Source organism: Sceloporus undulatus, unplaced genomic scaffold, assembly GCF_019175285.1.
Source record: "Sceloporus undulatus isolate JIND9_A2432 ecotype Alabama unplaced genomic scaffold, SceUnd_v1.1 scaffold_24, whole genome shotgun sequence".
NCBI classification, from domain to species: domain Eukaryota; kingdom Metazoa; phylum Chordata; class Lepidosauria; order Squamata; family Phrynosomatidae; genus Sceloporus; species Sceloporus undulatus.
In genome coordinates this window covers 890,033-912,460 of record NW_024802946.1, presented here as the reverse complement: position 1 = coordinate 912,460, position 22,428 = coordinate 890,033, and the positions used below count along the sequence as shown (strand labels likewise).

The following is a 22,428-nucleotide window of genomic DNA, read 5'->3' as shown; positions in this document are numbered from 1 at the left end:
CCTCCTTTAAGCCAAGGATTCTGTCACCTGTAATTGTCTGAGCAGCGAGAGGGGGCCTCTAGCGGTCAGCGGTGGAAGCGCAACGCAGCGCACCAAAAACTTTTGGCGCATGCGCAGAGGAGACCCAGCCAGCCAATTCTAATTGACAGATACTTAGCTAGTTCCAGTGTGTATCAGGATCAGGGACCATTCATTTGCAATGGAATGGGGCAGAATGGAAACAGGGACGATAGTTCTTTCCAATCCACTCCCCTAAAGGCACCAGATCCAGTCTGATCTTGGAAGCTAAGCAGAGACAGCCCTGATCAGCAATTGGATGGGAGACCGTCAACCAATACCAAGCCCTAGAGGCTATGCATTCCAGAGGCAAAATGACCTCTGAGTATTCCTGGTCTAAGAGCCCAGGGCCCACAACAAACTCCAACTCCCAGAATTCCATAGCCTTGAGCCATGATACGTAAAGCGATGCCAAACCAGGTTATTTCTCCAGTGTGGAGAAATGGGACTCAAGTCTAAAATACACATAGACTGGAGGCAATAGTATACAATATATATATTTATTTATTAATCTTGTGCATGAAACAAAAGTTTGGGTACACTGAACCATCAAGAAAGTGTCATTATCTCAGCCACCCATGAGAAATGTTTTAGTCTTTTGGAATACTTTGCATTTCAGCCCCGGATAAAAGAGACTGAACCTGTACATAGTTATGGGGCTATGATTCCATTTCAAGTGCCATAACAACAGCCTATGGGTCTGTACAGACAGGCCAAAATAAAGCTGCTTCGGGTCACTTTGGAGACATGCTGTTTAAATGACACACGCATCTTAAGAGGCCGGAAGCTGCGCTTCTTTTCCAAGTCCAGATGTTCTCTCCATCCCAAGGTCCAGTCGTTAGGACTGGAGCATGGCTTCTGGCTTCCTGGGATGCATGCATCATTTAAACAGCATACCTCCAAAGTGACCCGAAGCAGCTTTATTTTGGCCTATTTGCAGTGTAGAAAAGAGTACTGAGAATTCCCAGCTGGATGGCTCTAGTATTTCACCGAACTGCAAACCCCACGATTCCATAGTATGGAACCATGGCAATTAAAGTGGAATCGTAGCGTTCTAAATGTTTAGTGTGAGATAGCCCCTGGTTCCTTCCCTTGGCAACTTCTTTAAAAAGGGATGTTGTAGTAGCAGCACTTTAAAAAATATGACTCTTTCGAGGCAAGATAACACTCCGCCTCAGAGCCGAGACTTAGTATAAGGCAGCTTCATTTACCTTTTGCCTTCATAAATTCAATTCATTGTCAATACAGAGCCACCTGTCTGTATTGGGACGATGCGTATCTGAGTTGCTCTGCAAACACAGATCTCTACCCACTAGCTCATCTTGCAAAGACATTCATGGGCAGAGACTAAACATTCAACAGATGTTTTGGCCTAAACCATCACATGTGAGGAAAGTGGCTGGTGGTTCTGCCATGATGCCACCAGAAGATATTTCCATGGACACTGATGTCTGCATTATGCACACATTAGAACAAATCAGTCAGTTCTTCCTCAGCTTGAAAACTGAGCAAATAAAACCAGGAGGAAAATGCAAATGCCTTGGGCCAAATCCTGAGACTGCTGCCTCAGCTGCCATTAGCTATTAGTGCATTTTTTCCCTTCCAATTTCCTGTCTCAGCTGCCTCCCAGAAGGAAATCCATCCTTTAAGCATTCTTCATGCCAAAGAACATATTTCCCCCGTTTCAAGCAGGGAGGATGCCCCTATCTGTGTTATCATGGGGTTCACAGGTATTCTTCACGACTGAGAGATAGACCCTCAGAGTCTAGGATGCATGCTTCCTTCACAAAGTGTCTGCACTGTCTGCCGCCTTGAGCTTGGTTTTCATTTCCAGCTGTGCCTCAGCCTCTTTGTACTGGCTGGGAAACATGCTGCTGCCCACCAGGCTGGCAGTGCCCTCCGGCTCACAATCTCCAGAGAGCGGGAAGAGGGCAGACACACCTGAGTGGACGGAATAAGCATCCAACAGGAACTCGTGCTCCGGCCCTTCAGGGAAGTCCATGGTAGACGGTAGCACAACGTCACTCAGGCTGGGGCCACTGTAGGAGAAGCCTTGGACCAGGTTGTAGTCCTCAAACAGGTCTGGCACAGAGATGCGTTCCAAGCTGGTCAGGAAATTCTGGTCTTCAGGGTTGGGCATGGAGCCAGCTGCAAGAAGAGGAAAGAAACTGCCTTGACTCAGGGCTGCTGGGAACAGCCACAGAGCCCTGCATATGCCACAACACTAGTTTCCCTGTTAGCACCCCTTCTTTGCCCTCCTGCGGTTCCATTTTGAAAATGGTACTCAGAACAGTAGGAAAGCCCACACCTCATAACAAAGAACACAAAGGGTGCATCTACACTGTAGAAATAGCAAATGGCACACAGACAGACAAACACATACATACACACCCCAAAGTACACAGTACCCAAAGCTAGCCAACTTATTTTGGAACATGGGGTCATGAATCCCACCATCACCTCTCCACATCTTGGAACTAAATAACAAGTAACTTGTCACCCTTTTTTTTTTGACACTTCAAAATCTGCATCCTGAGATGTCCATCTCACTCTGTCTAACAGTTAGGCACCTGAAAAATATAGGCTTTTGTGACTCACTGACCTGCAGAAGGAGTCAAGTTGAAGTGGTCCATGTATGCAGGCTTCTTTTTTTTCCTCTTGGCTTCAATTCCGTGAGGATCTGGCAAAGTAAAGAGAATTTTATCAGCCCTTGGACACAAGGAGACGGTTATATAAACTGAATCTGTAATCCATGACTATTGGCACAAACCAAGTGGCTTGCACTTTGATTCAAATGTACACAAACCTGGGCCAGACAGCTCCTCCAGGACATCAGGCATGCCTTGCTTCCTCTTTTTGTTGACCCGGTATGTATCTGTAGAAAGATGGAGACATCTTATTATTGTTGTTGTATTACTAGGAACACACAACTCTTTAAAGTAACTAGCTGTCAATCTGTTTCTGGGCACAATTCAAAATGCTGTTTGTAACCTGTTATTGCTGTTGGGTGCCTTCAAGTCATTTTTTTACTTACGGCGACTCTGCCGTAATCACAAGATTTTCTTGGCAAGATTTCTTCAGAGGGGATTTTGCTATTGCTTTCATCTGAAGCTGGATTTGTGACTGGCCCAAAGTCACCCAGTGGGTTTTCATGGCCAGGCAGGGATTTGAGCATTGGCCTCCCAGAATCCTAATCCAAAACTCAAACCACTAAATAATGTTGGCTCATTATCCCCTTGTTCTCTATACAGCATGAGCCCCCCTCATTAGAAATGCTTGGGACCAGAAGTATTTGGGATTTCAGAATACCTGTATTTGCATATATGCACATAAAGAGATAGCTTGGAGATGAGACCAAAGTCTGAACAGAAATTTCATTGATGTTTCCTATACATCTCACATACATGGCCTGAAGGTAATTGTATACAATATTTAAAATAATTTTGTGCATGAAACAAAGTGTGTGTATTGATCCATGGGAAAGCAAAGGTGTCACTATCTTAGCCACCCATGAAAAAAAAAGTCTTGGAATATTTCAGTTTTCAATATTCTAGATAACGGAGACTTAACACGTAATATAATTTGATTGTGAACCTATGGGCAGTGCCCATTTCTTTCTGTCCTGTCTTAAACCACTACCAGTCAGAGTAGACAATACAGGTCTAGGTGGACAAACAGAGTGAGTTAGTATGAAGCAGCTTCCAGTGTTCCTCACATACCATTGTCCCTGGGCTGGTAGGTGAAACTAAAAGGCTCGCTGGAGACACTGTCTGTCAGGCGCCGCAAGTACACTTCCACCTCCACAGGTTCTGTGATGTCCAAGTGCTGATATGGCGGTGTCTTGAACACAATGGCAATCTGCCGGTGAACGTCGGCTTGCGAAAAGTCTGCTTTGCCCTCCCATGTGTCCTTCCGGAAGATGATGGAGATATCTTCTGTGAGAGTAGCAGGGAAGTGACAGTGAGGAAAGTGCATTGAAAGCTAAGGGCTGTTCCACACTGGCCAGAATATTCCAAGATGCCCCCAGAGTATTTTGGCTTTGAAGCTGCCCTGAATTTCCCCATTACCTGGGCACTCCAGGGCAATGTCTACACAGGCAGCCCACTGTGCCATCTGCCACCTCTAATGCAAGGCACTCCCTCTGAGGTCGAAAATTAGGCACCCAACATCAGGCACATGGCTGGGCATCTCATTGTCACCGCAGAGGGAGGGCGTTGTGCCAGCATTAGTGGCATCAAGACACCCATCACAATCTGAAGGTTGTTATGTCTGAAGTATTTCTTTCTCTACAATTGTCACTTCTGGAAGTCTCTCAAACCCAAGGCAGGTAGGGCTTTATAGATCAAAACCAGCATTTACCTTTCTGGACCTTGTCGCATAACAAATAAAGCTCCTCTCCACCCGTGCAGGTCCCATACTCTTTATTCATCCGGTAGATTTTCAGCTCTGAAGTGTTTGTGGATTCTGTGGGCACCAAAACCCAGTGTTAGAATCTGGCCCTCTTTCAGGCAGAGATTTTTCATGCCTCACCAAACTACAAATCTGAGGACTCCAACGGATGCAGTCATGGCAGTTCAAGTAGAATCATAGGGCTCTAAGTGCACAATGAGAAAGCTCTAGTGGCCCATTGTTGTTGTGTGCCTTCAAATCATTTCTAAGGCAACCCTGTTATGGGGTTTTCTTGGCAAGACTTCTTCAAAGGGAGCTTCTCATGGCTTCCAGTGAAGGAAAAACGATGCAACTCGCCTAAAACTGGTCCCACAGAGTCCTGGCCAACCCTCAAACCACTACACCACAATGGCTCTCTTATGCCTCACCAAACTATAAATCCCAAGATTTCACAGGATGCAGCCATGGTGGTTAAAGCAGAATCATAGTGCTATAATTGTGCAGTAAGTAAGTCCTCAGAGCCTCACCCTTAAAAAGGAGGACTAGAGAGACCCAATTCCCAGCACTAGATCTCTGATCTTTTCAGGTCTTTCTTTGTTTCCTTTCCTGGGTGTCCCCTTGGCATCCTCCTCTGATCTGGGAATCCACTACCAGAAATCACTCGTCCTTTCCTTCTAGATTTCCCTATTACCTACTCTTGTCAAAGATGGGCTCTGAGAGAACGGGGTTGAGATGCCGTGTCTTTCCTGTGCCGTCCTGGTAGGAAGCTTGGAAGCAAATCCTGACCACGTTCATGTCAACCTCCTGGTGGTTTTTTAATGAGCCGGCTATAGCAAGAGCGGGAAAAGAATGTGGAAATGAAGTACAAATGTAAAGGCTTTGGACTCACAGAAAAGAACAATGTTTCTATCCTTACAGACACACACACAATCTATAGGGTAGAGTCATGGCAGTTAAAATGGTGTCAAACTGCTTTATTTCTACAGTGCAGAGGCACCCTAAGATGAGGCAAAAGCCAAACGGCTACAAACATATGGCAGCTTGGCTGCCCTTGCTCCACGTTATCACGTAAAACTATAACTCCCTCAAAATAAAAAAAAACCCATGGCAAAAACAGCCATATTTTAGCAGATGCCCAGAACCAGAAACAGCTATGTAATCTACCAGGGCAGAGGGTTGTACAGGATGGGAAATGGCCCCACTCCCGCTGTAGTGGCCCATCCTATCAAGAGTAAATGATGACTACCAGAACCCACATCCCTTACACCCAGCCTAGACTCTGACCATGGACCCTTGGAGGCCTCTCCCCACTCACCTTTGAATGGGTCAATTCCAAGCTGCAGCTTTTTCTCTATGGATTCTTCAATGTCCTTCTTCTTCACACACTGGATCCCAAGGTTGTTAAAACTAATAAGGAATCAGAGGACAGTTCAAGGTTTCAGGGAATGCCAGAGAAGGAAACCTTTTGGCTCCACAGGAACAAACAAAGCTTCTTTACACCAAAACAGATCATTCATCCATCTAACAATCAGAGTTTCTGGCTATCCTTGCCAACCCAGGGCCCTTTCACACAATACAATTATAACATTAGGATACCACTTTAACTACCATGACTGAATCCTATGGAATCCTGGGGTTGTAGTTGGGGAGGCACTAGAACTTAGTGCTCCATAATTCTAAATACCTTGTGAAATTACAAATCCCACGATTCCATCAAAGCATGCACTTTGTGGGGGGGAAAGGCCCTTTCTACTCTCCCAAGAAAAGGTACCTGCAAGGGAAGCCATAATCGCTTGGCACAGAATCCAAAGAAGGTAAAACATTACCTGTGTTTGGGGTTGACACAAGGCTTTAGGGTCACTTCGCAGAGACCGTTCTGGCAGTCTTTCCCCACCAGGCTGTGCGGGTGAATTCGGTAAGGCCAGTCTTTCCATACCAGGCATGCTGTCACTTTCACTTCTGAGATCCCTGCAAAGTTCTGGAGCTGGAAGAACAAGGAAAAGTGAGAGGCATTCATGCAGCTGTTGCCATTCCTTCCTCCATTTCACAGACAAAAAGTCAGACACTGTGTCCAAGCAACATCAGAGTGTGGTCAAGAGGACAAAAGTTAGACATAAGGAAAAACACACAAGCTAAGAGGATGCAGGAGTTTGCTTTCTGCCTGAGTCTACTGGGAAGGGCAGGACTTCAATTCCTCTTCTCTTCCCTGCTGAGTAAATGGAGCCTACGCTGCTTTTGCACTTTGAATTTGGTTTGAAGCAACTGAAGTAAACCAAGGACAAAGGGGGAAAGTGGAGGGGAGGACTGGGACTTAAAAAGCAGCTTAAAAAGTGGGGTGACAGTCCTGTTTAAATGGGAGTCTCCCTGCCAAATGGGGACATTTCATAGAATAACATAATCATAGACTTGGAAAAGACTTCAAGGGCCATCCAATCCAACCCCCTGCCATGCAGGAACACAGAGTCAAAGCACCCCTGACAGATGGCCATCCAGCCTCGGTTTAAAAACCTCAAGAAGGAAATGCCACCACACTCCAAGGGAGTGTGTTCCACTGTCAAACAGCTCTGACTGGAATCTCTTTTCTGGAGCTGGAGGGTATGTGAGGAGGGCCAGAAATGATTCCCTTCCCTTGAAAGTTACCACTCACCTCAATGGTCGGGAGGGTTTTGTTCGTTTCAGTGCTGCATTCACCCAAGATGCTTCCCGCTGACCTGCCTTCACACTGGTAACGGAAACGCATCCCTCTCTGCTTGGGCTGCTCTGTGATCACAAGCTTGAGTGGCTCCAGAAAGTTTTTGTCCAGCTGGTCTTGGGGCATCACGGGATGCCTGGCAGCAGGAGGCCAAGGGCTATCCAAGCTTCCGCTCCCAAGCTGTAAAGTGAGTGACGGTCCTCTTGGAATCAGCTCAGACCTCAGCGTCAAGTTATTGAGGTTCTGGGAGAGCTGGGATGCTGAACGATCTTGAGGAAAGCAAGGAGAGGGTGGGCAAGAAGAGGCAAAAGACTCTGGGCTGAGGTGCAATAAGTTCATTCCTGCAGGTTCAACCAGTCTCTGCATCCCAGTGGGTGAGACCATGTTGGGGCCTCTGGAGATCAGCCTGGCTGCCTCGGGAAGACAGCCCCTGGCAGGACGTGGCACAGCAAAGCCATCTTCCTTGATCAGTTCTTCAATAATTTCTGGAAAGCAAAAGAGAGGTAAATTTTCATGTAACACTTCAGGTACTGGTACAGCGGACCCTTGGTATCTGTTAGGGTTTGGGTTTTATTTTATTTATTTATTTTATTTATATGCTGCCTTTCTCCCAAATTGAACTTAAGGTAGCTCACAGAAGATGCTTAAAAATAACTACAGCAAAACAGGACTATTTAAAGCACAATTAAACAGAGGTCTACCACCAAGAAGGCGGTATCTTTAACAATTTCTGTGCCTTCTGAAGTTAAAAACCTTTCCAAAAGCCTTTGTAAAATAAGAAAACCAAGAAGAGCTGACAATTATCATTGAGAACACTGAGCATAAGTATGTTCCACTAACCCACCCGAGAGAATGTGAACCAGCTGGCCTTACACCAGTAAACCTCTAGATGTTTTCAACTTCAACTCCCATCCTCCTTACGATGGGATGTGGAGTCCAAAATCTATCTGGAAGCCCCTCTAGTCAAGAAAAAGCAGGCTTGACCCTCCTCTGAGTCAAAAATGTATGCTACTTCTTTAATTTTTTACAATCTTTTTTTCAAACACCACACAAGAATCGTTTTTAAAGTTGATTTGCATAGAGAGAACTTCACCAACTTCCTTTATTCCACGCCTGCTTGATTGAGTGACTTCATGCATGCTCCATTTATATGAAGGTCTCAGACAGAGTCCCATTAGCAAACCAAGGTCTTGTCGTTACATGTGGACCAAGCCAGACACATGTACCACCCTCATCTATGTCAAGAGTTACTCCTTACCCGATGCTGGCAGCGCACCCCAAGCCCTGGATTGCTTACCTAGTTCTTCTGCAAAAGAAAAAGAAAGAAAAGTTCTATTTTAAAACCAAGACACAGCATATTCTACATTTTTACATAAAACAGCATATAATTTTACATATGTTTGATGCATATGTTGCTGTGACCTTAGAGTTATTTCCAACTTATGGTGACCCTAAGGTGCACATATCATGGGATTTTCTGGGGTTGAAAGGGTGTGACTTACCCAAAGTCATCCAATGGCCTTCATGGTGGGGATCAAATCTTGATCTCCAGAGTCCTAGGCTGAATCCACAGTGCAAAAATAATCCAGTTTGACACTTCAATGCTATGGATTTTTGGAGTTTGTAGTTTGTTGTGATCCCAGTGCTCTCTGACATTTTGCACAAAACTACAAATCCTAGTATTCCATAGCATTGAACCATGGCAATTAAAGTGATGTCAAGATGGATTATTTCTGCAGTGTGGATGCAGCCCTAGTCCTACACTCAAACCACTACACCACACTAGCACTCTCTCTTTATACACACACACACTTTTTATGTTGGTTGGTATTAATGGACAGTAGTCCCCTCCTGTTCCTTACAACCCTTTATAAGCTGGTCTTTGTTTGCATTCCGGCTAATTCCTTCCTAGATAGAAAGAAGCCATTCTATTCACAGCAAACACACAACCCCTGAATCTCCATCAAGGTTACCTCCTAGCTTTTCCCTTTTATTTTCTCTTTCCCTGATAACTGCAGAAAAACTAATCTCTGCAAAAGTAACTACCGATAACTGACAACTTTCACTATTTTTTTTGTTTTAACATTTTCGATAAGAGTTTGGAAGGTTACTTGTGAATGGAGTGCTAACCAGCCTTACCAGAGGTGTTTCCATTTGGCTGCATCACGGACAAACTGGAAGCTGGAAAGGCAGCACCTGGGAAGAGATAAACGCACAGATGCTGAGACTCTGTACTCTACCACCAAACATTTAAAAGGAGGGGAAAACAACAGATATGGAAAGGATGTGGTGTAGTGGTTTGAGCATTGGATTTTGTCTGTGGAGTGTGTGTGTTGTTAAGTCATTTCCAGTTTATGGCGACCGTAGGGTGAGCCTCTCATGGGGTTTTCTTGGAAAGATTTGTTCAGAGGAGGTTTGCCATTGCCTTCCCCTGAGGCTGAGAGAGTGTGACTTGCCCAAAGTGACCCAGTTGAGCATACAAACCCACTGGGTGACCTGGGGCAAGTCAAACTCTCTGAGAGAGAGAGAGCCAGTGTGGCACAGTGGTATGAGTGTTAAACATAGGAGTCTCTGGAGACTAGGGTCTGATTCCTCCACCAACCCAGTCCAAAGTCGCCTAGTCCAATGCTCACTGGCTTCCTCTAAGGCTGAGAGAATGTGACTTGCCCATGGCCACCCAACGGGTTTTGATGCTTGACTGGGTGACTTTGAGCAAGTCACACTCTCTCAGTCTGCAGAGAGTCCTAGTTTACTTCTCAAACCACTATGCCATGCCAGTGGGCTTTGATGCTCAACTAGATGACCCTGGGCAAGTCACACTCTCTCAGCTTTCAAGAGCCCTGGTGGCTCAGTGGTTTGAACGCTGGGCCGGGAGGGGGGGACTCTGTAGACCAAGAAGACCTATCCCACCACCACCACCACCCCATTGAGCATAAAAACCCACTAAGTGACCTGGGGCAAGCCACACTCTCTCAACCCAGCCCTGCAAAGTGACACAGGACTTCTTCTTTGCCTTCAACTCAGGCTCTGTCCCAGTAAGCCCCAAGGCCTGAGTGGGCCTTCTTCTGACCCCCTCCCCAACTGAGCCCAAAGAAGCAACCATTAGCCCTGCTGGGCCAGTAGCCCCTCCCTCTCCCCGCCCAGCTGCTTCCTACCTAGAGGGGGAGCCAGCATCCCTCTCTCCAGCTGGGCTGATGATGATGAAGATGGTGGTGGTGGTGGCTGGAGGCAAGGGCTACTCATGGCCGGCTGGCCAGGCCCCCCTCGCCCCCTGGGCCAGCCCTAAAGCCCAGCTTTCCTCCCCTCCTCCCTTGATCTCCAGGAGGAGCCCTCCTCTGCTTTGGAATTCCCCTATTCTGCCCGCCCTCGCGCCCTGATTGGCTGAAGCTGGTGATGAGGTCATCCTAAATGGAACGGGAAACCCCCCCGGGCTGGCAGCAAAGGGGCGTGGCTTCAGGGTTCAATACACACACACTCAACCCCTGATTGGCCTGTCCTCCTTTTCCCGGACACGTCCTCCATTTCAGCCTTCTGATCCGGGAAGGTTTCCAAAAGGTCCTCTAATTTTGAGCATAACTTAGAAGCAGGGATTTGCACTTAGATGAATTGGGTTTTAATTCCCCCAGCTTTTATTTAGCCACGTCCTACATTTTAATGTCCTCCAATGCTGACCATGACTTAGAAGCAGGGATTTGTATTTATAGGAGTGGGGTTTTTTCCCCCCAGTTTTTATTTGGCTATGTCCTATATTTTCCTTGAACGTCCTACATTTGGACTATATGGCCCAAGACACACTGCAGAAATAATCCAATTTGAGACTGCTTTAACTGCCAGGGCTCAGTACTAGGGAATTCTGGGAACTGTAGTGCTGCGAGACATTTAGCTTTCTGTGACAGAGAGTCACAATAAACTGCTAGGATTGCCTAGCACTGAGCCAAGGCAGTTAAAGCAGTCTCAAACTGGATTATTTCTGCAGTGTGTTTTGCACCTATGATGACACTAGAGATCAGGGTTCGATTCCCAGGTTGGCCATGAAACCCACTGCGGTTGCAAGTCACATACTCTCAGCCTCAGGGGAAGGCAATGACAAACCTTCTCTGAACAATGTGAAGTTGAAGGATTTCATGGCCAGCATCTATAGTTGTTTGTGGGTTTTGGGGGCCAAGTGGCCATGTTCTGGAAGCATTTATTCCTGACATGCAGCCACAGTTGCATGCGAAACGTCAGGAATAAATGCTTCCAGAACATGGCCACATAGCCCCCAAAACCCACAAACAACTCCACTGAACAAATCTTCCCAAGAAAACCCCATAGTAGGGTCACCGTAAATCAGAAATCACTTGAAGGCACACAGTAAATACACTGCGTTGGACTACATCTCCCATCATACCATATACCTGGATGGATGTTGGAGGCCTGGTCCACCAAATGGGCATCACTTGTGAAAGGCTGCTTTTAATGAGTCACACAGGAGGAGGAGAGACCCTTGTGGTGGTGCTGCTTGGATCCTGCAAGAGAAAGCAGATCAGTCCCTTTGCTTTAATGCCACCTGGTTATGTAAAGTAAGGGTTCAAAGCACACTGCAGTAATAATCCAGTTTGAGACTACTTTAACTGCTGTGGCTCAATGCTGGGGAATCCTGGCAAGTGTTGTTTTGTGAGACATTGAGCCTTCTCTGTCTGGTGCCACAATAAGCTGCATTTCCCACGATTCAGGCCTCAAAGTGGATTATTTCTGCAGTGTGTTTTGGACCAAAGAAGCTTAAAGGTGTGTGAGCGAATCCACAAACAGTTTTGTTATCTTACCCAGGTTTTTCCCTTCCATCTTGCTTTGTGCCTTCTTCTCCAACTTGCCCACACTAAAGGCAAGAGTCAAGTTGCACGATTTCTTCCTTTTGCATCATCCTTCACCTTCTGTTCCTGCTGCAGCTGTTGCTATATTTGATTTGATTTTTTCCCCCTCCAGTCGGTTCAGCTTTCGGCTTTCACATTTCCTGGCTGACTTCTTGGAAGAGGAAAGAGATGGGGAGACTGGGTGGGAACGATGCCCAGTTCTAGGAAAAGAAGCAGGAGAGAGGGAGGGAGAAAGAAAGAGAGAGAGAGAGAGAGAGAGAGCGGAAAGCACAACCCACTTGCTGCTTTTGGCATTGGTGGGAGGGGGGAAAAAAACATTATCTGCCAAGGGGATCGGACATGTGGTTTCGATCAACAGATCACCAACACTTTAGTGGGCCAAAGAGAGCGCATGGGGTGAGGGCAACAGAGAGAAGAGTGATCAAATCCAGAAAGGAAAACCATTATGCATTTCTCCTTTGCATTTCTCATATAACCAGGAACCATAGACTCATAGAGTTGGAAGAGACCACAAGCTGCAAGTCCAGCCATGAACCCCAAAGCAAAGCCATGTTCTCTCGCTCTCCGCCTCAATATTCCCATCTGCAATATGGGGTAATAATACTGATTTACCTTTCTGGTTTGTTGTAGAGAGTCATAGAATTGGAAAGGACTACAAGGGTTATCCAGTCCAACCCTATTCTGCCATGCAGGAACTCACAATCAAAGCACTCCCTGCAGATGGCCATCCCGCCTCTGTTTAAAAGCCTCCAAAGAGACTCCAACACTCTCCATTGAGAGAGTGTATTCCACTGTTGAACAGCTTTAATTGTAAAGTTCATCCTAATGTTTAACTTTAATCTCTTTTCCTGTATCTCTCGGTGTAGCCCTCTCCCTCCATGTGGCCTTTGAACGGAGGGAGGTAATAGATAAGGATGAGGTGTGTATCAGTGGATTTGTCTCAGAACCAGCAGCAGAAAACGGTGGCATTTGGGACACCTCTGAGGGTGACATTCTGTCCTTCTATCGGCTGTGATGGGTCCAATGTGACATAGGACAGAGAAGGGCCATCACTTCAAGCAAGCACCAGTTCAAGGGGAAAGCCTAGACACTCCACAGCGGCCACCAAACCTGGCCATAATTCGGGTCTCTAGAAAAAGTCTTCTTTTAGGGTCAAAAATCTTTTATTTCCAACTTTTGGGTTTGCAGAAAGACTTTAGCCAGTGTGTGGGGATACAACCACTTCAACGTCCAAGTCTGAATCCCTTTGGTTACTCCCGAGGAGCCCTATGAAATCCATGGTTGTGTGGTGAGTCGACACCTATGGACATTCCACTGACTCAGTAGATCTGCTGTTGTTGGAGCTAACCAATAGGATTTACACCATCATCTCCACCATCATCATCATCACCATCTTCATCATCGTCACCATCAACACTCTCCTCTTTCTCCTCCTCAGCATCATTACCATCACCACCATCACCTCCATCATCCTCATCCACTGAACTCTGTGTTTTTCCTGCCAAAACAGAACCTGCCTGCCTGAGAATTTTACTTCCAGAAGGTTCCATTTCTTGCTCTGGATTCCATCTGGATGTTTACATCTTCTCCCTAGAGACCCCAGGTAGTTCCATAACTGTCTGGCCTGGCTTACCGGACCCAGGCCAGAGGCCAGAGGTCAGAGGTCAGGCAGTTTGGAAGGGATCCTTCTCGTCACTCACCTTGCTTCTTGCTGGCACCATGCCTCAAACTACTTGGGGTCGTCCCAAAGTGAGTGAGGCTCAGGAGGAGGAGGAGGAGAAGCGGTCAAGCTGGGGGTGTTTTTGTTCTTTGGGTCTCATTTTTCGCTCTCCTTGGCAGCGGTTCAGGAAGAAGGACAAGAGCCACTCCAGAGACTCCCCAGGGTCTCCTAAAATGTAAGCTCCATTTCCTTCCTTTCTTCTTTCCTTCCTTCCTCCCTCCATCCCTCCCTTTCTTCTTTCCATAGTCTCACTTCCTCCCTTCTTCCCCCAATTTTAGCCACCCAGAGAGAGGAGGAGATGAACCTGGCTCTTCTGAGCCCATTGCAGAAGAGCACCCTCCTTCTGAGCCAGTAAGTAATATGGCAACCCTGAAGGTCAACAGCCCTGCTCTCCTGCCGGGCCAATGTTCCCCCTTTGCATCACTAGAAGTAAGACACCAGTTTTCTTTTGTGGAAAAGGCCACTAGCCTGCCGACCTCCAGGCCTTTTAGGTGGACAATGCATCCCAGATCATAGAATCATAGGTTCATAGAGTTGGAAGAGACCCCAAGGGTCATCCAGTCCAACCGGATTCTGCCATGCAGGAACTCTCAATCAAAGCATCCCCATTGACAGATGGCCATCCAGCATCTGTTTGAAGACCTCTAAGGAAGGAGATTCCACTACACTCCAAGGGAGTGTGTTCCACTGTCAAACAGCCCTAACTGTCAGGAGGTTCCTCGGAATGTTGAGCTGGAATCTCTTTTCCTGGAGCTTGCATCTATTGCTCCAGGTCCTATTCTCTGAAGCAGCAGAAAGCAAGCTTGCTCCCTCCTCAGTATGACATCCCTTCAAGTATTTAAACAGGGCTATCATATCCCCTCTTAACCTTCTCTTCTCCAGGCTAAACATCCCCAGCTCCCTAAGTCGTTCCTCATAGGGCTTCATGGTTTCCAGACCTTTCACCATTTTAGTCGCCCTCCTTTGGACACATGGCTCCAGTTTTTCAACATCCTTTTTAAATTGTGGTGCCCAGAACTGGGAGGGGGGTTGTGTGCTTTGCCACCCCAAGGTCTCTGGGGGACTCATTTCTCTTTCCTTGTTCTAGAAGAAGAGGAAATGGTGGCAAAAGCTCTTTAGCAGAAGGAAGCACACCAAAAAACATGAAAGTCTTGATTTAGGGCCTGCTCCTACAAACAAGGAGCAACCAGGCCCTTCTCCAAAAAGCAAGCAGGAACAAGGGTCTTATAACTCGTAAGTCTCCATTTCCTCCCTCCCTCTTTAGTTGTTGTGGTTTTGTGCCTTCATGTCCTTTCTGACTTATGGCTGAGAGAGTGTGACTTGCCCTAAGATGCAGACTCTAGTCCCCAGAGTCCTAGTCCATTGCTCAAACCACTACGCCACATTGGTTGCCCTTAAAATATGTTGTTGTTGTTGTTCTGTGCCAGTGTCTCCCAAACTCTGGGTGTTTGGACTTCACCTGGCAGAAGCCTCAGCCAACTTGTTGCTCTCATTAGTCTGGAATTCTGGTGGGAGTCTAAGGCCAGAGTTTGGGAACCATGGTTGCATGCCTCAATATTGTTTCCCAACTTATGGCGACACTGTTGTGGGGTTTTCTTGACAAGCTTTGTTCAGAGGAGGTTTGGCCATTGCCTCCCTTTGGAGCTGAGAGAATGTCACTTGCCCAAGGTGTCACCCAGTGCGGAGGCTAAGGCCGCCACTGCTGCTGCCTTTCCTGCGCTTTTGGAGGAGTGAGCAGGCAGGCATTGCGGAGGCGCGGGAGTGGTAAGTCATTCCTGACTTATGGCGACCCTAAGGTGACTTCATTGGGGTCTTCTCGGCAAGATTTCTTCAGAAGAGGTGTGCCATTGCCATCCCCTGTGGCTGAGAGAGTGTGACTTGCCCAACTTCCTATCATTCACACATAGTAAAACAGCCTAAACAGCCTTCCACTTTCAAACAACTCTTATACCATCAGGAAGTTCTTTCCAATGTTTAGATGGAATCCCTTTTCCTATTCTCTGGAGCAGCAGAGAACAAGCTTGCTCCATCCTCAACATGACACCCCTTCAAATATTTAAACATGGCTATCACATCACCTCTTAAGAAAGTGCAAATGTGCAAAGGGCCATCAGAAGGCAGCAGGAATTGACAGTCCATTAAGGCTGGCTACTGCTGGAGAGGTTTCCATCTTTGGGAACTAAATTGATGGATGGAGTGCAATGATTCCTAAAGTTTGCTCCTCCAAATGGCTTGGACTTTAGCTCCCTGGAGTCCTTGGCTCTTGATCCCAAGGGAAAGAGCTTCTGGGAGTTGAAGTCCAAACCACCTGATGGAGCCAAGTTTGGAGCCCAATGACTGAGCAGGATTTTTCCTTGCACAGAAGGGCCCAGGTTTTAAGTCCGGTCCGGCGACATCTTTATTGAGGCATCAATATATTATTCTTAGAAAAGCAAGCCTAAATGTTACCCCCAAAGACTTCACAGCCATTCCAGAAGTTGGCATGAAGGAAAAAGAAGAGAAGTGTAATAGCAATATCTTACCAATGTACTAAGCAGTTTACAAAGTGTAAGCGCATTACACTTAGCCTAAGAATTGTGCCCCAGATGATGAAACTGGGGGATTGCCAGTGATAAGAGACCAAAAAGGTTGGAAGAGTGAAAGTTTGGTTTAATTCATGAATGATATAGCTTCCTTCCTTCCTTCCTTCCTTCCTTCCTTCCTTCCTTTTTTTCTTCTTCTGCAATGGGAAAATCTGTGCCCATTAGAATAAGTGATTTCTCCCCATACCTTTCTGCACAACATATATTAATGACTTCTTTGCAAGGCTTTATTAATCAAAATCCTTCCATTTCAGATTTCCAGAGGCAGCTGCTGCTGATCTGGCCAACAATCAGACTTCTTCGATGGAGGAGCAGCCTTCCTCTGACCCAGTAAGGAGTTTATGAAACGGGAGGAATTTCTCTTAAATTCAAATGAAAAGAAAGTGGGGCCAGAACGCATTCACTTAAAGTCACTAGTTTCATGCAATACGCATTGCATTCGAACTGGCTCCCCATTGCCCGAAAATAGCATGCCGTTGCCTGAATTTGCGTGTGGCAGTCTATCACGCAATAACGTTGAACCCCATGATTGCATTCAGATTGCCATCGGATTATACTTTGAATTCCCCTTGTCTGATAAACTCCTAAGTAAATATGAGAGTCCTGACAGCCCCTCCGTGTTTAGTGGTGTCCAAATGCATTTTATGTTTCCTTTCCTAGGGTTCTCTTCCATTGGAAGACAATTTCACAGGCATCAGAGACAGGGACCAGCCCAATACGAATCTGAATCACTCAGAGAGGTACCTATATGTATTGGAAAACTCTTTGCATGTTTAAAACCGCAACAGAATGGCTGCCAGAGGAGAATGCCTACCTTTTCCCCGGCTGAATTTCTATTCTGTTGTCTTTTTTCTCTTCACAGAATCCAGACAGAATCCTCAGAGAACGTGACATACGATCCCAATGCACCCATCATCTTAGAGGTAATTCAACAGGGTCTCTCTCTCTTCTCCCATTTCTTTGGGAAAGGTCATTAGGATCAGGGCAAAGGACATCCCCTTGCACCCTATGGACACTCTTTCACTTCTCTCCCCATTATTTATAGGATTTCAACGATGATTTTTGGTCCAGTTCAGAGAGGTAATTTGTTTTCAACTGGGATGGGCTGAAAGTACAATTATTTCAGATGCTATTGCTGGCGTTCGCCCTGAGTGAGTGGCACATAAAGGTGCCCTGTGCTTGCCCATATTCAACAGCATATTGGGCAAAGAGGGACATTTATCTTGCTTCTCCTCTGACTGTTGAGGAACCACCCCCACCAACTCACGACTCCCTCTTGCCCTTCCCTTTCATTTGATAATTAATAAATAATAAAACATCCGATGGCTGCCACTCAAAATCTCACCTTCTTTTGCTTCTCCCACAGCTCCCTGAATGAAGAGCACCCTCCTCCAAGCTCTTGCAAACTCCCACCTTCTATAATACTTCTGGTAAGGACGAGGTTCCCCAGAAAAAGACCAAACCTCACTAGCTTGCCTATTTCCACTTCTTCCTCAGTGCGCTTAGAGACCCCAGGGCATCTCTTCCATAGACCTAATAGCCACCTAATCCCCCCCCCCATCTTTTTTTCTTCCCTGACAGGCAAAATTCGGTCTACACAGTTTGTGCCAAGTGTTTGACACTTTGTCCTGTGAAAGGGCTGTGACTCTTGCAGACACTGTGGCCGAGAAGCATCTGGACATATTTGTAGAGCATGTCTTGGAATCACAGGCTACGTAGGTGGATTGCCTCTTCTCCTCCTCTCCTCCTCTCAAACACAGCCCTGGGATCCTGATTTTCCCCTTTCTGGGTTTGAAAGCTCAGTAAGGATGTGATGTCTCTTTTTCCCCATTTCTCTTGGCAGGGAATGTCTTTATTTAATGTTTCTAGTCCTAGCTTCATCCAAGTGTGATTTGGACCGTGTGATACACCACTTGATTCGCGCGATTGGTGGGGGACCTTTCTCTTTTCCTGTTGAGGAAAAACAGCTTGAAATGAAGGTAAAGAGATCTCCCCCTCTCAAGGCCTGTCCTGATGGGCCTCAAGAGGTTTCCTCTTATTGAGCCCAGGATGTCCTTCATCCCTCAGGTATTCGCAATAAGATTGATTGCGACCATCACAGTATACATCCCACAAGCTGAAAGGCTGGAGAAATGGATCCCAGACTTCAGTTTAATCTTGATGAATTTCCTGGTGGAACAGATCAAAAACCCTGGGGACATTTTAACTGGGAACTTCATGACAAAAGAGTAAGATGCGTTTCTTCCTTCTTTCTGGGGATGAAATGGTCAGTGGTTTCCATTCCGCTTGGTGAAGCTAGGTGTAGGAATACAAATCCTACAAGCTTTTCTGTCAAGCTAAGAATGTGGTGACATGACAACTGTTGTTTCTTCTCTGCAGTGATACAGTCGCTGCCATTGAGACCATCGAAAGTAGATGGGGCATGCTATCCTCCCTCTTTGCAAAGCACTGTGGCTCTGCTTAGGTGAGTTATAGAATCATTAGTTGGGAGAATGTCCACTTGGCATATTACAGCCTTCAAAAGGGAAGGCAGCCAAGTCAAAACAACCAACAACTGCTTCCTCTCTTCTTTTCCAGGCAAACAATCCCCCTTCGGAACAAAAAGGCCATCGCTTCCAGAAATGCCATGATTTCCAAAGGGAAGTTCCAGGTTTGCAGGCTGCCGGAGGAACCTCTAGTGGAGAAGTCACCAGAACACTTGCAAGTCCCTAAGGACTCTCTGCTGGGTTTGGGGGAGGAGAAAGAGGCCATCATATGCAAAGATGTATAGTCGTCCCTCCAAATTTGCGGGGTAACCGTTCCAGGACACCCCCTCCCCACGCATTGAAAATTAATGGATATTCAAGTCCCCCCTCCTTCCCTCCTTCTTTTGCCCCCCAAAGGGCCTGGCGTAGCTGGGATGGGGCCTTCCCTCATTCTGGGGGAAGTGAGCCAAGGTGCGGGGGCCACCAGGGCCTGTCATCTGCGCCCCACCAACTGTCCGCCATGCCGCCTTCCCTTCCCGCCGGATGCACACCATGCCTGCTCCAGCATAGCCACTGGCTGCCTGCTTGCTTCCCCTTTCATCCCGTCCCCCTGGGAATGGGACAGAGATGGGAAACATCTCTCCCCCAATCCTTCTACCTTTCCATCCAAGGCAGTGAGAGGGAGCAATGGAGGGAAGGTGAGAAAGTGTTGGAGGGAGAAGGATGGTGGGGGAGATGCTTTATAGAAACCTGGCTGGGAGACAAGAGTGTCATAACCTGGGCTCTGGCCCTCCCAGTCAAGTATTCTGCCAGTTAGCAGGTATGGGGAAGTGGGCGAGGGGTGGAGTGGCCTTGGGGGGCAAAAGAAGGAGGGAAGGGTTGGAAAGGACTGGGGGGAGGTGGCAACGTCGCAGATAACCAGAGCCGCGAGTTCCAAAGCCGCGTATTTGGAGGGACAACTGTATTTTGGAGCAGTGTGCACTGACACCAGGAGATGGGTTTTTTCTTTGGATATTCTCCTACCCAAAATACACAGAGGTGTTCATAACAAGCAAGGCGATGAGCAAAAAATACTAAGGCTCCAGTCTGAAGTGGGCATGTCCTCACCCCTTCTACTATGAGGTTGGATTGCACAACCATTTCTGGTGCTGGAGAGTGGAGGATGCAGAGGAAGGGGCCCTCGGCCTGTCTGGATATTCGGAACCCTTGCATTGGGGTTGGGGACACAAGGAGGGGAAGAGAACCAGTCACCTCTGGCTAGGGAAGGGGATGGATGCCACCGTGCCAAGAGTGGTCGCAACACAGGGCAAGGAGTATAGGGGTTGGAAGGGAGAATTTTAAAGCAATGAGTCCCTCTCTCCAAAGGACAGTCTGGAAAGCTTTACCATCAGGATGGCCTGCAAAGGAACAAGCTCCCCAAATATTTTTTGTATAGAGGTTGGCACCCGTAACCTAAAACCCCCAAAAGTGGCACTTGCAATAATACCAGAAAGAGGCTGGAGGCAACATTATTATTGTATTTTTAAATTATTATTTTATTCATATTGTTTTTCTGTATTTTTTATTGTATTACTGCATTGATGTATCTTTTATGATTATTATACTGGCATCATTGTATATTTATCATTGAAAGTGTTGCTGGAAATCCTGGAAATTGTAATTTGTGTGGGCACCAGGTTCTGTGATACTCTTGGTCTGGCATGTTTCTCTTCTGAAAAAGGAGAGATGGGTCTGACTCTGAAGGAAAACTAAAAGGAACAGGGTTGGGCTGAGATCTGAAAGGGATCTCATGTTTTTATCTCATGGTGTTCTGTGGAAACCTTGAGGAGGAGGGGCAGAGGCTTCACTAGGAGGGTACCAATGGCACAGCATCTGGAGGAGCTCTATGCATCTCTCATCTGTACCGCTTGGGTTCCTTTAAGGCAGTGGTTCTCAACCTTTGGTCTTCCATTTGTTTTGGACTTCAGATCCCAGAAGCCCCAGCCAGCTTGGCCAGGAAATATGAGAACAGAGGCCTAAAGCACCTGAAGGAGCAAAGATTGAGAACCACTGCTCTCATGAGTAGAATTCAAAGATATAGCCATGTTAGCCTGCAAAATCAGGATGCAAAAAGATCTTGTAGCACTTCTGAGACTATGGCCTGTTACAGACTGCCAAAATAAAGCTGCTTGGGGTCTCTTTGGAGGTATGCTGTTTAAACGATGCATGGGTCCTAAGAGTCCGGAGGTTGCGCCAAAGCCACACTCCATTCCTAAGCATCATTTAAACAGCATACCTCCAAAGAGACCCCAAGCAGCTTTATTTTGGCAGTAAGTGAAAGAGAAAAGTTGGCAGCATGAGCTTTCGTAGAGTTAAGTCTACACTCCTCCCTCCACATTCGCTAGAGTTAGGGGCACAGGACACCCATGGATGTTGAAAAACTGCAAATAAAAAAACCACACTATGTTTTGATCTCCGTTTGAGAGACTGGAGCCATGTGTCCAAAGAAGGGCCACCAAAATGGTGAAGGGTCTGGAACCCATGAAGCTCTCTAGGGAGCAGGGTATATTTAGCCTGGAGAATAGATGGTTAAGGGGTGACATGAGAGCCCTGTTTAAATATTGGGAGGGGAGTCATACTGAGGATGGACCAAGCTTGTTCTCTGCTGCTCCAGAAGAAGGACGCAGAGCAATGGATGCAAACCAAAGGAGAAGAGATTCCAGCTTAGGAGGAACTTTATGACAGTAAATGTTGTTTGATAGTGGAACACACTCCCTTGCAGACAGATGAGTCTACTTAGCAGTACTTCACCACCACCAGCAAACTTTCCCATCTCTGTTCCCCATCCGCACAATGGTTCCCCATGACTTCCTCTGAGATGGGCGTTCTCCCCATCAATCCAGGGTTCCAGCCAGGACCAGGGTCTGGGGAGATAAATCTGCTCCAGGTTTTCATCTGAACTTTATAAGAGCTAACCAAAGTGTTGAAACCACCAACCCCCACACACCCCAATCCCATAAAATTGAGCATGTAATGCATAACAGTTAATGACATCACCCAGGGATTGTCTGTAAGTCTCAGGTTATGGTCCAGATATCTCAGGGCTTAGAACAGTCCTGAAACGGCAAACGTATCTGTGTAGCGCTTCCTCACTTATCCTAGCATTGAGTTTGCAAGGAGCTCCACTTCGTGCAGGGCATTCGGACATTTATTCAGCCAGGTATCCTTGGCAAGGTAAAAATACATGCTGCCAGCTGATTGAAGAGGAAGCGCGCCCAGCTTTGGGGTTCAGGGACAGAGCCATCAGCGAAATGAAGGCAGCAGTTGAAGGACACACAGTTGTCTCACCATTTTAGTAGAACTGTAAAGCCTGTGTCTCCCTATATGAGCATGCCCAGGTTTTAAGATCTGTGGGGCTGGGCTTTCTCTTGATCCCACCACCCTCTTGCTCCCAGTTTCTGGAGATCTCTCCCATGGAAGGATTGGTTGTTCCACCATCTGCTTTCTTTCAGCCAGCAAGCAAAGACCTTTCAATGAAGGCAGACCTTTGGCTCTCAACTCATGTTGCAGAAGGATGTGTTAATGGAGCATGCAGTGCCTCCTTGAGCAATCCGGCCCCAAAGCAAAGATACACCTTAACCATTGATAGCCATCTCAGAAAACCTACCTAGCAACAGCATACGTTGCATTT

General features: G+C 46.8%; 2 protein-coding genes across 4 annotated transcripts; one reads left to right on the top strand and one right to left on the bottom strand.

The window, feature by feature from the left end:
* Positions 1-543: 543 nt before the first annotated feature.
* Positions 544-12,176, bottom strand: LOC121917604 (transcription factor RelB-like). Of its 3 annotated transcripts, XM_042443695.1 has the most exons (13): positions 11,944-12,176; positions 11,536-11,646; positions 9,278-9,334; positions 8,436-8,444; positions 7,094-7,623; positions 6,273-6,430; positions 5,762-5,853; positions 5,142-5,273; positions 4,417-4,521; positions 3,777-3,992; positions 2,864-2,932; positions 2,660-2,737; positions 544-2,205 (listed from the first exon to the last, which is right to left on the bottom strand). In XM_042443695.1, exons 3-13 carry the CDS (start codon positions 9,300-9,302, stop codon positions 1,841-1,843), a joined length of 1,779 nt encoding a protein of 592 aa, XP_042299629.1. In that variant the 5' UTR covers positions 9,303-9,334; positions 11,536-11,646; positions 11,944-12,176; the 3' UTR covers positions 544-1,840. The 3 variants fall into 3 exon arrangements, with proteins under 3 accessions (XP_042299629.1, XP_042299628.1, XP_042299630.1); XM_042443694.1 differs by lacking the exons at positions 11,536-11,646; positions 11,944-12,176 and adding an exon at positions 10,294-10,463; XM_042443696.1 differs by lacking the exons at positions 5,142-5,273; positions 11,536-11,646; positions 11,944-12,176 and adding an exon at positions 10,294-10,464.
* A 1,534-nt stretch (positions 12,177-13,710) lies between these two features.
* Positions 13,711-19,885, top strand: LOC121917626. Its single transcript, XM_042443730.1, has 14 exons — positions 13,711-13,740; positions 13,831-13,886; positions 13,990-14,062; positions 14,799-14,944; positions 16,548-16,623; positions 16,954-17,033; positions 17,156-17,216; positions 17,339-17,373; positions 17,660-17,723; positions 17,875-18,008; positions 18,137-18,272; positions 18,361-18,521; positions 18,673-18,757; positions 18,871-19,885. Exons 1-13 carry the CDS (start codon positions 13,711-13,713, stop codon positions 18,755-18,757), a joined length of 1,137 nt encoding a protein of 378 aa, XP_042299664.1. The 3' UTR covers positions 18,871-19,885.
* The last annotated feature ends 2,543 nt before the right edge of the window (positions 19,886-22,428 follow it).

Bases quoted from the DNA above. Each gene is read 5' to 3' on its own strand.
- LOC121917604 (XM_042443694.1), bottom strand. From the start codon at position 10,381: ATGAGTAGCCCTTGCCTCCAGCCACCACCACCACCATCTTCATCATCA. The intron at 6,431-7,093 runs GTGAGTGGTAAC...TTGTTCTTCCAG, and splicing joins AAACCCTCCCGACCATTGAG to CTCCAGAACTTTGCAGGGAT. The intron at 4,522-5,141 runs GTAGGTAATAGG...TGGTGCCCACAG, and splicing joins AGAGCCCATCTTTGACAAGA to AATCCACAAACACTTCAGAG.
- LOC121917626 (XM_042443730.1), top strand. From the start codon at position 13,711: ATGCCTCAAACTACTTGGGGTCGTCCCAAA. The intron at 14,945-16,547 runs GTAAGTCTCCAT...CTTCCATTTCAG, and splicing joins GAACAAGGGTCTTATAACTC to ATTTCCAGAGGCAGCTGCTG. The intron at 18,273-18,360 runs GTAAAGAGATCT...TTCATCCCTCAG, and splicing joins AAAAACAGCTTGAAATGAAG to GTATTCGCAATAAGATTGAT.